The sequence below is a fragment of the Athene noctua genome, chromosome 8 (assembly GCF_965140245.1).
Source record: "Athene noctua chromosome 8, bAthNoc1.hap1.1, whole genome shotgun sequence".
Lineage (NCBI taxonomy): Eukaryota > Metazoa > Chordata > Aves > Strigiformes > Strigidae > Athene > Athene noctua.
Window position 1 is genome coordinate 29,550,888 of NC_134044.1, and position 14,619 is coordinate 29,565,506.

At 46.7% G+C, this 14,619-nt stretch overlaps 1 protein-coding gene across 8 annotated transcripts in view; it reads right to left on the reverse strand.

Annotated features, from left to right (window-relative positions):
- Window positions 1-2,418: 2,418 nt before the first annotated feature.
- The window catches only part of MBNL1 (muscleblind like splicing regulator 1), a 93,538-nt gene continuing 81,337 nt past the window's right edge, over window positions 2,419-14,619 (reverse strand). For 4 of the 8 annotated variants that reach the window (XM_074912019.1, XM_074912015.1, XM_074912013.1 and 1 more), the window contains 4 exons: window positions 11,182-11,217; window positions 10,389-10,483; window positions 7,153-7,227; window positions 2,419-5,473 (listed from right to left, as the gene is read on the reverse strand). In XM_074912019.1, coding sequence (XP_074768120.1) covers window positions 7,171-7,227; window positions 10,389-10,483; window positions 11,182-11,217 — 188 coding nt within the window. In that variant the 3' untranslated portion in view covers window positions 2,419-5,473; window positions 7,153-7,170. The remainder of the gene's footprint in view (window positions 5,474-7,152; window positions 7,228-10,388; window positions 10,484-11,181; window positions 11,218-14,619) is intronic. The other 4 variants (XM_074912016.1, XM_074912014.1, XM_074912018.1 and 1 more) reach the window with 2 other exon arrangements.

Sequence of the window (14,619 nt, forward strand, 5' to 3'; positions counted from 1 at the left end):
CCCCCCCCTGACCGTTCCCAACTCCCCCAGATCCCTCAGCGCTGGCTCAGCCCGACTCTTCAACCCCTCCAGGGGTCCCGGGGACTCCCCCCTGCCCTGGGCAGCCCATTCCAACGCCCAACAGCCCCTTCTGCACAGAAATCCTTCCTAAGTAAGAAATAAATACAAATATTTCTGGAAATATTTAAACATATATTTAAATATATAAATAGAGATATATTTCTAATATATATTTAAAATATATAAATAAACATTTCTATGAAGAAATACTTCCTAGGTAAGAAATAAATATAAATATTTCTGGAAATATTAAAATATCTATATAAATAAATATTTATAATATAGGACCATATTATAAATATATAAATATTTATAATATAGGACTATATTGTATATTTGTACATATTTAAATAAGTATTTAAAATACATAAATAAGTATTTCTTTACAGAAATACTAAGTCCTAAGTAATAATTGGTAATACTAATTCCTAAGTAGGGAATACTCTCATCACAAACGGCACAAAGGCAACTCAAACTTCTGTTCAGGTTTGTGCTCCTCCTCCCCCAAGGGCTGAGAACCCTTCCCTCACTTCAGAAAGCCCCTCAGCTGCGGACACTCCTGGATCCCTTTGAACAAAACGTTTTTGTTTTGGCCCCGACAGGGGCGGCGGTGGCTGCTGCTCCCGCGCTGTGCCCCGGCTCTGGGTGCCCCGGCTCTGGGTGCCCCGGCTCTGGGTGCCCCGGGCTGGGTGCCCCGGCTCTGGGTGCCCCGGGCTGGGTGCCCCGGCTCTGGGTGCCCCGGCTCTGGGTGCCCGGGGCTGGGTGCCCCGGCTCTGGGTGTCCCGGCTCTGGGTGCCCCGGCTCTGGGTGCCCCGGGCTGGGTGCCCCGGCTCTGGGTGTCCCGGCTCTGGGTGCCCCGGCTCTGGGTGCCCCGGCTCTGGGTGCCCCGGCTCTGGGTGCCCCGGCTCTGGGTGTCCCGGCTCTGGGTGCCCCGGCTCTGGGTGCCCCGGCTCTGGGTGCCCCGGCTCTGGGTGCCCCGGCTCTGGGTGTCCCGGCTCTGGGTGCCCCGGCTCTGGGTGTCCCGGCTCTGGGTGCCCCGGCTCTGGGTGCCCCGGCTCTGGGTGTCCCGGCTCTGGGTGTCCCGGCTCTGGGTGCCCCGGCTCTGGGTGCCCCGGGCTGGGTGCCCCGGGCTGGGTGCCCCGGCTCTGGGCCGCGCAGGCACCGGCGCCGCTGTGGCTGTGGCTCCTTGTGGCTCCCCGCAGCATCCAGCGGTTTTATTCCTCTCGGCTCCCCAGCGAGAGCCCCAGCGCGGGCAGAGCGGCTGCTCAGCCCCCGGACAGACCGGCCCCGACCCCGAGCAGCCCCGTGAGCCGGGAACCGCCGGGGCCGCCCGCACCGCTTAGAGGAAAACGAACTCGTTATTCTCGCCGGCACACAGCATCCGTGCTGCCCGACACGATTTCTTCGCTCAGCAGCCGACTGCAACGGCAGGTGGAAACGCCGGGGTCACCGCAAGCGGCGGGGCGCACGCCGCGCAGGGGGGCCGGGGCGGGCCGGGGCGCCGAGCCCGACACGAGGAAATAAATAAATAAATAAATAAATAAACCCTCGGGGAGGCGGGGGCTCCCGGGGGGGCTCCCGGGCTCGCTGAGGGCTCAGCAGGCCCCCGAAATCCTCGCGGAAAACAAGCGCTGGGATGCGTTTCCTCCCCGACCGCAGCCCGAGGCTCCTCTGGCCGAGCTGCGTCCCGGAGGGTTTGCGGCGGGACCCGACGCCCGGGAACGGGCTCCCTCTAACGGCAGCTCTGCCGCGGCCCGGGCGGCGGCCGCGGGGCCCTTCCCCCGCACAGCCCCGCGCCTTCCCGGTGCCCTTCACCCGGGTTCAGCTCGGGTGTCGCCTGCGCCTGGCAGTCGTAAGACACAGCCCATGTCCTCGGCACACTACGCGCTGTGGGCGAAAACAGCGCGACACCGGCGCACTTTTCCCACAAACAAATGAAATCCCTTCAGTCAAACGCGCAGGTAAAATCAAAAACGCGTACAAGAGCAGGTGGTGCGGTTTTTTAACCCGATCTAGAAAAACGTAATGAAGAAAGAGAACTTTTATTAGGGCAATTTCACTTTATTTTTTCCATACAGCAAGGTCAACTATAGCAGTAATAATAAAATAAGCAGAAAAACAAATTGCAGCCCAGGACAGAGTACATAATTTGGAGCAACTACAAGCAAAAAGTAAGTCTGTGATTACATAATAGTAAAACCAAGCACATCTGTCCTTTCAGCAGATGAAAGTTGCGGGGTTGCAAATAAGTGCAACTTCATTAATTATTCAGTGTGAGTACTGGAGAGATCAGATACAGTAATGGCCTAATCACTTCTTCTTCCAGCTTTGGCATACATCATGACAAGGTTTCTTGAACGCTTTCCATTAAAACACTAAAATTTCCCAGGGCTTTTTTTTTTTTTTCACCTGCTAAAAGAACAGGACCACTACAGCAATAAAAAATAATCACATAACAACTACAGCTACGGTGTGCTGTTTGGTTTGCCTGTTCATGATTTAACTCTTTTGTGAAAGTCAGTATTTGTTTTGAAGAATCCTTTTTGTGAACAATAAACCACTGAAATTGTCAGAAACTGGTTTGAATAGCATATATCTTTAATATATTTTTTGATACTTTAAACATGCAGTAGTTTTTGAATAATGTACGGAATATTTGATCCATGGTTTCACCTTGATGGTCTGAAGTACCTGCTTTTTTTTTCTTTTTTTTTTCTGTTTTTTTCTTTTTTAATTAATGATTTTCAGGCAGATTTGAACCAGTGGAGCTTTTGTCAGTCATGAGATCTTGGAAGGATGGCATATCTTTCCAGCTGAAAAAATCCTGGCAAACTACAAGCTGTCCACAAAAAGCAAAGCAACTTTTTTGAAGGGGTATGGAGTGCTAACTCTGTGCCACTTTTGCAAGCAATTTTGTTCAGCCTGTCATTTTATTAGCCTTAACAAAACTCCTTGTAATTATAGACATTTTTATTCAAAATAAGATCTTACTATTATACAGGTTTCTCTCTTTTTTGACTATATACAGAAGTGCAAAAAGTCAACCTTCTCTCTATACGTTCCCACATGCTAAACTGCAGCATAATCAACCCTCAAGAGTTTGCACACACACACTATAATTCTTGTTACGTAAACTTTGAGTATTTGGATTATCAACAAAAAGTCCCTTGATCTATTGATTATGCAGCTTATTTATAACAAGGCCTGATATTCAGGGATTTCAAAAAATATTTAAACAATATTTTAACATTTGAAATGGATACAGTAGAAAATAAATTTTATTCTAATATCTAGGAACTAGATTTTCTCATAATAACTAATTACAAACAAAATAAATCATCAAAATATTACTCAATTGTCTGCCAGGATTGTTGCGATAGCAACAACTTAACTTCTTACTTAGCAATGATTATATAATTATAAGATATCCATATAAAAGATCTTTGTTCTTTTAATGAAAACTAGACAAGAACTAACAATGACTGACATTCTTACATTGTAATATTAAATCAGTAAAATATAAATCATTTAGTTAACAATAATACGAATACTCATATGACACTACATGTAAATTTAAAACTGAGTATGTTATGAAGAAAACTACTTTTTTTTTTTTGTATTTTGAAAAAGTCATCAGTAAACTCTAATAAAACAAAATTCTATAAACTGAAATGGTATTCAACTGGTAATAGAAAATGAAAACAATCTAATAAATGTAAGAAACAAAAACTACACTTTTAACAAGAAAAAAATAAGTAATATTCTATAATGTTAAGTAACTACAATAACATGTGAAGTCACCTATACTTTCTTAACACGATTGAAATTACATTGGTATGGGTTTTAACCCGTAATGTAATAATCTAAGGCTTTAATAGATGTACAGTACAATCAGTAAAATCAACACATCATTCTTATACTATAAAGCATCTCTCTCAAGCATAAAAACTCGCAGTAAACTTGGAAGTATGGAGAGTTCTACAACCGAACCCGCGCTTCTTCCACTCCACGCTACGCTACCAGTGACCTGGCCCCCACTTCAGCACTTTGCTGAACAGAGCAAAAATATCCTTTACTAGCTGCAACATCCAAACCACAAAAAGGAATTCCTTTGGATGAATCCATTCTTAAAACTTGAATGCACATCTATTTTTTTTTGTTTTTATTTCGTAAAGGCTTTCTAAGGCTATAAGCAGTTAATCTGAACAAAAAAATCACATATAAAACTCACCCAAGTATTTAACCCACCCAATTTCTACGCTAATTAACATGTCCGTTTTTCCATATTTTGGTTTGTCATGCATCTGGTGTCAGTGCTTCTTTCGTCTTTGTTTAGAGTCACCGTGTAAAGCGTGACTTTGATGAAGTGAAACCCATCTCTGCAAAACATTTATAGTCCTTTTGACTTTCGACAGAGGCTATAAATAGAAGCAAAAGAAGTTCCTCAAACATTTGTTACTGTGTCTCAGAAATGGCTTTTCCCTTTCATATATCGTTATACAGTAAAATATGCATAAATATTACACTACAATGCCTTAAAATAGTTTATATATATGTCCAGTAAGGGTTAATTTGTACGGCTAGAGTATCTTTCTTGTGCTGTCTACTGTTACTGTAAGGAATAGTTGGCCATTTCTGAGACAGCTTTGGTTTGAAACAGAATGGTGCCCTTTGACTGATTAGTACTAATAAAGTAAGTGAAAACGTGGTTCTGAAAATAACACTGCAGAAATAATACTCTAATCGGATGTACAGTCTATGGCACTTCATGAGAATCCTTAACAACATGGTACTTAAAGCCATTGATGTGCTTTAAAATATACACAGTTGTGGTTTTGCTTGGCACATTCATCTGTCAGATACCTCTCTTACCACTTCTTACAATCTATTACATTAAAAATATTACTCTTAAACAAAAATTACTGTGCATGCACGCTCTCATCTATAATGGCAATTTTAAATACAAGGTGCACCTTTGTTATTTGTAAACCTTGAAAGAAATAAACTTACTTTAAAAAATTATATCTTGGTCTACAGACGTACCAATACATAATAGATTTATGGTTACACCATTGTCTGTCTTTTCAAGGTGACGTACATGATTATGTAGGAAATAGACTACATATGCATATTCAAATCTATATGCATACTTCTGTGCCGGAAAAGATAGACAATGCTGTAGTTTTTAGACAATAAGATCACCTCAGCACAAATATCAATTAAATGTACAAAGTATATAGGCAACAGTGTGCAGTGGATTTCCAAGTTCTCGTTTCATCTCGTTAACATGCAATGTGTGATGTCTTACTGCTGAGGGAGTTTCCGAGTGTTGCTTGACGGTATATACATTATGGCTAATGAGCTTGTCCTCTTCTCAACCCAAACACACTGTCCGTTTCTCTTTAGTTATGATCTAGGAAGGAGAGAAGATCGAGCCTTTTCAACACAGCCGTTAAATTTTGCTTAGCCCTGCATCAGCCCAAGCTTTACACCTGCAACAGAGAAATCTGCCACCGAGCGCAGGGGAAGCCTGTGCCCCAGCCCCGGTGGGATCCCCCTCGGTGATGTTCCCCCCAGACACGTTCATTATGGCTGCCCAGAGAAGCTGTGGCTGCCCCCTCCCTGGGAGGGTTCAAGGCCAGGTTGGACGGGGCTTTGGGCAACCTGGGCTGGTGGGAGGTGGCCCTGCCCGGGGCAGGGGGTGGCACTGGGTGGGCTTTGAGGTCCCTTCCCACCCAAACCATTCCATGATTCTGTGGTTCACTTCACACCCGAGCTCTGCTGTGACACAAGCACACAGCACACCGGCCTCCCGCTCCTGCCGAGCCCCCCATGGTGGGATCAGAATCTGGGGGACGGTCTCCCCAACCCCAAAGCCCAGGCCCGAGGAGGCAGCTCCCCTCCAAGTGCTGCCCAGCAGCCCCGTGCCCCCCCTCTCTTCCCAGGCCCTGCTGCCCCTGAAACCTGGGAGCCCAACCACTGTTTCAGAGGCACCTCAACATCCTTAGAAATCTGGGCCCTCTGTTCCCAAGTCATTTTTCTTCCTCAGCTGCCCACCCAGTGTAGCTGCTTCTCCGGTCCCTGCTGCCTGTCACTGAAGAGATGCCCCTGGAGAGCGAGTCCTGCCCCACCCCGGGGCGGTCTCTGAACCGGGGAGGGCAGAGGGAAGCCTGGCAGCGAGTTCAGGCTGCAGGGAAGAGCCGTCCCACCTGAGCCACTCGAGCACTTTAACAGCCTTTATGCTCAGCGGAATAAGGAATAACTATTATTATAAACCCAGTATGGCAAATCAGTTAATCCTCCCTGTACGGAGTAATTCCGCTTTGGCAGGGCCACTGGGTAAGAACCACAGCAGAAATGAAGCACAAGGGAGAGAAAGGTGACACAAACCCCAGGCTATGCCAGGGGAGGTGACGTGCTGTGCAGGGTCTTAATGGCAACAGGCAATTTAGTGACAGGCTGGAAATGGCAGTTTACTCATGGGGAAAAAAAAATCAAGTTCAGGCACACAAACCCGGGTCTCGAGCTACGGGATAGAGGTTACAGCCCAAAAGCTGATGCAGGCCATCTGCCATCGCCACCGGCGCCTCGCCACAGCACCACCCACACCGGACAGTCCTGGGCACCCACTGCAGGCTGGCAACCCGCCGGCAAGGGCGTCAGGCTTCAGCTAGGCAGGTGACTAAACCTGTGTTCTCAGAGATGCTACCTTTCCAAACCTGGAGATCTAAAATCCGTTTTCTAAAGACAGCTTAACGTAACCGACTCCCCCCTAGACCTGCCCCTCGGCTCACGTCAGTGCTGGAGCCATCACCCTTTACAAACAGAAGGTGAAACTGGTTTTAGGCTCTCTGGTTTTGCTGTGTGGAGATGTACAAACTAATACCGACATCTGGTCCGACACGCTAGCTGGGGTGGTCACTAACTATGGGATCTCCACTCGGACAGGGATGGCACATCAGTGGGGTCAGAGCCTCTTCCCCCATATTAGTTTTCTTAGTAAGAAAATAAAAACATTCTGCCCCTGAAAAAGACTAATTATGCACACACAAACGTAAGAAAAACACAAGCAACAACACATTGGGAACTTACTGTTTGATGACAAAATGTCTACATCTGTGTAACATACTTGTGGCTAGTCAGATGTTCGGCAGATATTATGGGTATCTATAGGTAAAAAATTTAAACAATGAGTAACACGTGCAAGGAGCCAACCCAGAGACACAGCATTTTGCTATAGAACATGTTTGGAAAAGTGAGGATCAGCTGTGAGTTGGTGGATTTTATATTGTAACTATAAGTTAAAGTCAACTGGAGTGCTACAATAGCAACTTAAAACGGGAACACATTGTGTTAAGTACTACTTGGCAAATATAAATAAGTATTATTGGTTGTTTAGGAAATAAGAGAAGTTAAAATCTACCAAAGTCATGCAGTGCAGTAATTGAAAATAGCCCTTTTTGTTGGCCTACACAAAATTCTGTGCTTTCGGTGTATCATTTAAAATGATAAATTCTACAGCGGCCTTGTTTCAGTCTGATTTTGTGAAGTGTTCACTGCTTCCACCGTCTTGGTTTCTGAAAGTCAAACCTAAGATGCCCTGAGCTCGATTTTCACGGCTGGTGAAAATCCGCTGTCGGAGGAGCTGCCTGCTCTTCCCACGGCCGCTGCGGGCACCACAGCCGACCGGCCGCCAAGCCGAGACTCCCCGAAGCAGTGAAACAATTCTCAAAATGTTGGTCTGCGTAAACAGAATTTAGTACATGGCTCTCTTGAAGTGGCCCATCAATTCAGTTTCCCATTAAAAAAAAAAAAAGGAGGTATTAAAATCAGAGTAGATTACCAGCAGTACAAATGACAAACTTATATTGTGTGTCTGACCCATGGGTGAAGCCCTCGGTGTGCGGGAGCGAGCCCGAAGAGGCCTCGCAGGCCAGCACCCCCAGGAGGGCCAGCACCCCGAGGAGGGCCAGCACCCCCAGGAGGGCCAGTGCCAGGGTGGGCCAGCGCGGAGGAACCGCGAGTGGCCCCGCAGCACAGACAGCACCCCGCGTCCGGCTGGAGGGAGCCGGCAGATCGCCCACGTGCAGGGAGACGTGCTGGGGCATACGACACAAACCTGATTTGTGCAATCACAAAGGGCTGTTGCACTTGAAAAGACTCTTTTTCCTGATCTAAGGCCAACCTGTTAACCCGCACAAGAAAGGGAGTGGGGAGGATTCTTAACTAAATAATTTACGGGTCTTGGTGTCGGTTTTTCCACCCCTTGTGCCCTCTCCTCCCCTAGCAACTCCATACAACTCTACAACATTGCCAACTTGTACAGAAACGTGCTTCAAGCATAATGAAGCTTCTCATACCATTTTTTTCTACTGCTGCAGGACAGGCTGTTGCACCCAAGTGTGTAGAAGCATCAGGGATAGTGCTGTCGGAACATACCAAGGACCTTCAACACCAGTCAATGAAGATGAAGGGCCAGATCTTAAGACTTTTGGCATGCATGCACATTGCATCGTGTGGCATTAAATAATTCCAGCATTGCTCACATAGTATATACATATATTGGTCATATATGTATATATTGAGGTTTGGCTGCAGTACTGTACTAAGTGTGTTATGAGGCTCCAGGGAGGATATGCATGAAATGATCAGATTCTACAACAGAAAGTTTCCCCATTATCTATTTGGGAAAGCGCATGGTTATTTAGAGAGGATGATTTAAAAAAATAATAATGTTTTTCTGTGGCTTGGCTTGCCCTCACAACTGTCTGGGCTTATGGAGGATATAAAGACACACTTAAAGTAACTTATGGTGCAATAAATTACCGTATTAAGATACTCTGGGCATACAGGTGGTTGCTTGCTCAGGTGACACGTACGCAGAGGCAGCCCTACTGACAAACTAGCTTTTCAAAATACAAAGGAATTCTTATGTTCGTTTAAACCCGTGAGTGACATGGTCGTTCAGCAAACATTTCTCAAGAGCAGAAAGTGCTACCTGCTAAGCAGACTAACCTGAGTATTTATTTGGAATTGTAACATATCCAGGTCCCTTTTGAGACTCGGGAGGGTGCACACCTGCGTTATCACTGCAAGGGTGTAATTCTTGGAGGGAAGGCTGAAGGGCAGCAGCACCCACGCCGTGCTCAGGGGGGGCGGGTGGGCACCGGCACCGCTGCCCAGCCCCGGGCACAGCCCCCGCAGCTCCCCAGTGGGGCGGGAGCTCTGCAGGAGTTAGCTCTAACCACGCAGGGAGCTGACATTTATCTCCAGAATTCATTACACGTACAGAACCACACCTGCAAAATGCTGAAGAAAATGTTTCGTTCCCGTTTCTAAAAGGCACACGAGTGACTGCCGCGGAGTGGAGAGCATCGCCTGCACGTCCGGCCAGAGCTGAAGGCTTCATGGCACAGGCAATTCTAACTTCCTAGCAAATCTCAAAAAATATTTTTTTTGTTGTAAGAGGAACAAGAGGGTCTTTAAAAAGTGTTTACTGTTGCACTTACAGCCAGATGTACTACAGAAACCTGCATTTTTGACAACCCAGCTAGGTAAAGACACCAGCCACGCTCCGCTCTCAGGGGCAGCTCCAGCTGGCAGGTGTGGGGGCTGCAGCTCCTCTGGCCCATGGTACTCATCTCTAGAGCATCGTTTCTGCCTTTTCTGGGAGGACTTTTAATCACTTACTTAGCAAAACATTATTCTTCTATTCCTGAAACACATTCAACATGGCAACAACCGGGGCAGCTATTTACAACTAAACCCAGACTCTAATGGACATTTCCGTAACTGAAGTCTGTCTACGGCAACAAGTGATCGGCCATTTCCAAGCCGAAACAAAGGTTTAAAAGAAGCTTCTGTGTGGCCCATGCTCCAACGTTTTTGTTTTGCTCTTGGAAGAGGAGAGTCAGAACATGTTCAGACTGCTAAATTCAGACTTAAAACTGTGATCCTGCAACCCCTCTGCACAAGGTTTTACTGGCTTTCATTGGAGTTCTGCACTAAAAGGAACTGTCGGCTTCAAGGAAACAGAAATAAATAATGGGTTCCGTGTATTATCCCTTCCTCTATACACCTCTGAGAGCAGAAATAAGCAGCGTGGCCCATAAATGTTAAGACTGAGTCAGAAACTCTATTATCAATTATTTTTAGCATCAGAAATGGAACTGCAGCACCTTCTGAGCATGGATAAAGGCTTGTTAAACTGTGCTGCAGGTCTCAGAGAGAATGTGTAGGCCAACAAGAGGTAGAATCAAAACCCCCATGCTCATTAAAAGCACCAATTTCAAGTTGTCTGTAAGGAACAAAGCTGTAAATTAGCAAACCTGGTTGGCTGTGGCTGTTGCAGCGAAGGGAACACTTGTGGCAGATGTTGTTGCTGCAGACACAGTGGCTGGCGTAGCACCGTGCACCATGGGAACTTTCGGAAGGAAAATCATATAAGCAAACATACAGAAGAGTGTAGCAGTATGGGAACCAGAGCGACATGTGGTAGGAGAATTGAGCATGGTATTTATCACAGCAAAAAGCCCGAGACATCATTGCCAGCGCGTGACATGCAATCACAGTGCAAAGCAGGACAACATTCCAGGGAGAAAGAGGGGAGGGAAATGAAAGAGAAAAAAAGGGGAAAATGCTTGTTACCATCAAATCAAGAAAATTGACACAAACAAGCTTAACCATTTCAATACAAAAATCAACAGAAGAATTTTTAAATGCCCTTATATTTACAAATTTTTGTCTTTTAAAAATTCAATCCAAATATTTACTGCAAACAGAAATTAATCTTGTTGAAGGACAGTATACATCTATGTGGCTATGGTAAGATACAGTCTTTATTTAACACAAGATAGTTTCTAAACACTGGAACTCATAGTCCAATCAAAATCCACCAAGGAACAATGTGCAATTCAACAAAGTGCTATACAAAATTAACAACGTCTACGTGTCCATGTCAATTAAATAAAACAATCGCATTTAATTGACAGGTGTTAGTGCAGGAGGCTAAGGGAGATGGATTGGCACGAGAGCTATACGTTAAAATCTAGCAGTGGATTTTGAGGGTCCGTGAGCTGCACCACAGGTTTAAGATAATCAAGAAACAAAGCTGGCACCTACCAACACTTGTAGCGGGTGTCATGCACAATATTGAGCCTGCCCATCATGCATTGCAACAGGAAGGTGGATTTGGAAAGGGAAAAGAATTAAAACAACCCATCACACGTGTCATTAGAAATTTCATTTGAACAAAGAAGAAAAATTGTTATTATGGGAACAGTGGCATGTAACTGTCAGCACAATCAAACCATACAATAGCACAGTGATCCATCAGAACTCAGGGAAGGGGAAGGAGCTGACCCAACTGTGTGCTGGTGCACCCTGTTTGCCTTTCTGGCACTGTGGAATATTAGCACGGCTAGGAAAAGCTTCCTTAGCTTTATTTTAAAACTCTTTCAGTCTTAAATCTTTTTGCCTTTTGACACCTCTCCCCTCCCAGCCTCGTCAGCCGGGCCCTTCCCAGGCGGGCTGGGGCAGAGCGATGGCTTCACCTACGCTCCTTCACCAGCCACACCCGGTCTGCTCCCACATTTAGGTAACGTCTAGGCAAACCCGGGGCAATCTGGCACGCAGGACTTTATCTGCACGACCCCAGTGAGCTGCTGGTGGCGTGGAAGTGACCTGGCTGCCCTCCGCTCCGCCTGCTCAGCGCGCAGCCCAGCGGGGTGACCGCGCGGCTGCAGCCTCCCACACAGATCCGGCAGCACCCCAGAACACTTGTTCAGCATTTGCTTCTGCGTTAGGGGACGTATTTTAAGCTGCTGGTGTCTGGGCTCACAACCTGCAAATCTCTTTCAGCTACACAAAAATAATGACAGTGACAGCACCTGGGAATTTTGCCCTGCAACTAGAGAGCCAACAGCAGCGCGGTGTTTTTAGGAATATTATGGTATCATCTCTTAAATATCACTAAGCTGGTAATTCTGTTTGCTTTACAGAGCAAAATGCCTTCCACCAGGCTGAACTCAGAATCTTCTGGGTTTGCTTCCAATATGACAGATACATACATACGGATATTTCAGAATATCCATTTTTAATAAATGATTTACTTTTTTATTTAATGAGTAACATTTATGAACACCACTAATTATGCCTGACACAGCAGAAACTGAAATAAGCTGTGAAATCTGGGAACAGAGGTTGCAGTGAGATGGAAACACATTCTAGAAGGCTGGTGGCGGGAGCCACGGCAATGCTGCTCCCTTGACATTACGTGACCGTAACGGGGGACAGGAAATCGTTTCAGCCGGTGCCAAGCACTGTGGTGGCTTGCACAGCCTCAAGAGCATTTAACTAAGCGGGGACAAAGTCAGTCAGTGTAATTACTGCTGGGGACAAGGTTATTCTCTGTCATCACTGTATCTGTAACGCTACAAAGGAAAGGGCATAATCATGTTTCCTAATTACTCTTCTATTTCTGTGTCATGGAAGAGACTGAAAATATTCACACAGAAAGGTTAAAAGAAGGGCAGCTTTTCTGACTTCCCCACGTACACATCACGGCTGAAGCCAATGGGATCACTTGCAAGATTAAAAAATGGAGCAAAATTTGGCTATGAAGTACAAACAGTAAGTAAACCAGCTTTGTCAGTCCCTCTCATGGCATCGCTATGGTGCTGATGAGGTTACAGAGAAGAACCTCTGCGCTCTGTCTCTGTGCAGGCGTGCACTATTTATAAGGTTGCACATACTTCATTAGATGGGGAATATTATGTCACTCCATGCATAATTATGTCTACATGCTAAAGATGAGTTAAATATTCATAATGACTCTAAAATACCACTGTAAAGCTTTTCAGCTCAGAATTTGAGTCTGAGTTCTCATCATTACCATTACAACCAGTGCACACAGTTTTGAAAGGGAATTGAAGCAAATGAACATAAGGCAGAAATGAAAATACTAGCTAGGGTGCAATAACTTGCAAATATGAAGATATAATGCTGTATGACCCTCTTACCAGTAGTAAAAATCATTTTTGCTATGACCTTAATATTCATCCGGACTTCAGAAGCTTTGACTGACTAATGAGAATGCATGAATAATAAATGTGCAGTTTCCAATGTTCCCTAGCTTTTCAGCACAAGGCAGAATTTTAATTCAAGGATGTGCTCACTTAACTAGTCATAACTTTACAACCAGATTATTTCTAATTATTTTACAACCAGATTATTATTACAAAGGTATTTTTTATAAATATTCTAGGTTTACTGGCGGTTTTTGCATTTTTCTCTTCTCTCCTTCATAAGATTCCCCTCAGTCTATTTATTCTGCTCAATCTACTAAATCCTAATTAAAAGTATCACCACAGTCAGCACAAGCACTCCTGCCGAGGTGAACAGTGGTACCTGAGCTGCCCCTCCCTGACATTCTGGAGGAGAGCAGAGTTTTCACACAGACCCAGAAGCCCCGGGGAGGAAGGTGCTTACAGAGACACGGCTTTAGGGAAGCATCTGCGCGCTGGGCGCGTCCCCCCCACGGGCACAGGAGCTCCCCGGTGTTGGAGCTGCCGTAGCTCAATAAATCCGCGAGGTGTTAAGGGCAGAGGTGGCTGAAGCCTCTCCACGGCCGGTGCCGCGGCTCAGCTGCCCTGCTGCAGCTCTGCCCCTTGCAGGGGCATCAGGACAACAGCTCCTGGGGGCATCCTGCACCCCGAGCCCCTTCTTCGGAAGGATTACGCTGCCCAAAGACCGGCTGGTCACCCGCTGACAGGCACAGGCCGGGAACAGCTGAGGAGACAGCGACCCGCGGCACACGATGGTGACAAGCACCAGGGCAGGAATTTCACGTAGCTGCACGTAGGAGCTCTCTGTCCGCACGGACAGGCACCCCCCGGCCGGCTCATGGTTTCTGCGGCAGCGGTGGGCGCCGGTAACCGCCGCTCTGGGGTTCACAGCCCCGCAGCACAATGCTCGCCCGCACCTCGGGAGCTGGCAGCCAGGGCCAACGGACCAAAACAAGCCGGGAACAAGTCCTGCAGAGTCTCCTCCCTCGGCAGACTGACCCCACTGACTTCACCTAGCCAACACCACGAGTGCTCCCAGTTCTCTCTTGCAACAGCGTTTAGACTCCCCTGTCAGCCTGGGGACAGGTCCCAGCAGCCAGGGCTCGCAGGAGCCCTCAAGGGGGGAGCCCTGCGAAGAGGGAGCTTCACCCGAGAGCGGTGAGATGAGCTTCTCAGCACTTCATCGCTTAAAGTGCGCTGGAGTGCCAGTGTCCACCCCTGGCACCGACAATCCCTTCATCTGCTTTCACATGCCCTGGCATACAGGCAGCCAGAATTACCTTACAATTTAGAAGAGGTATCCAGGATTGTCTGGGACACGAGTGGAAAACTCTCCAGGGTGAAACATCAAGAGTGAAGCACCCTGCAGAGAGGAGGATGCTGCGAGCTCCAACGTGGGGGCACAGGCCGACCCCGTGGGGGCTCTGTGAGTGTCCTGCCCGCCAGACCTGCTGCGTTTTCCCACTCCACAGCTGAAGCAGCTGAGAACACGCCC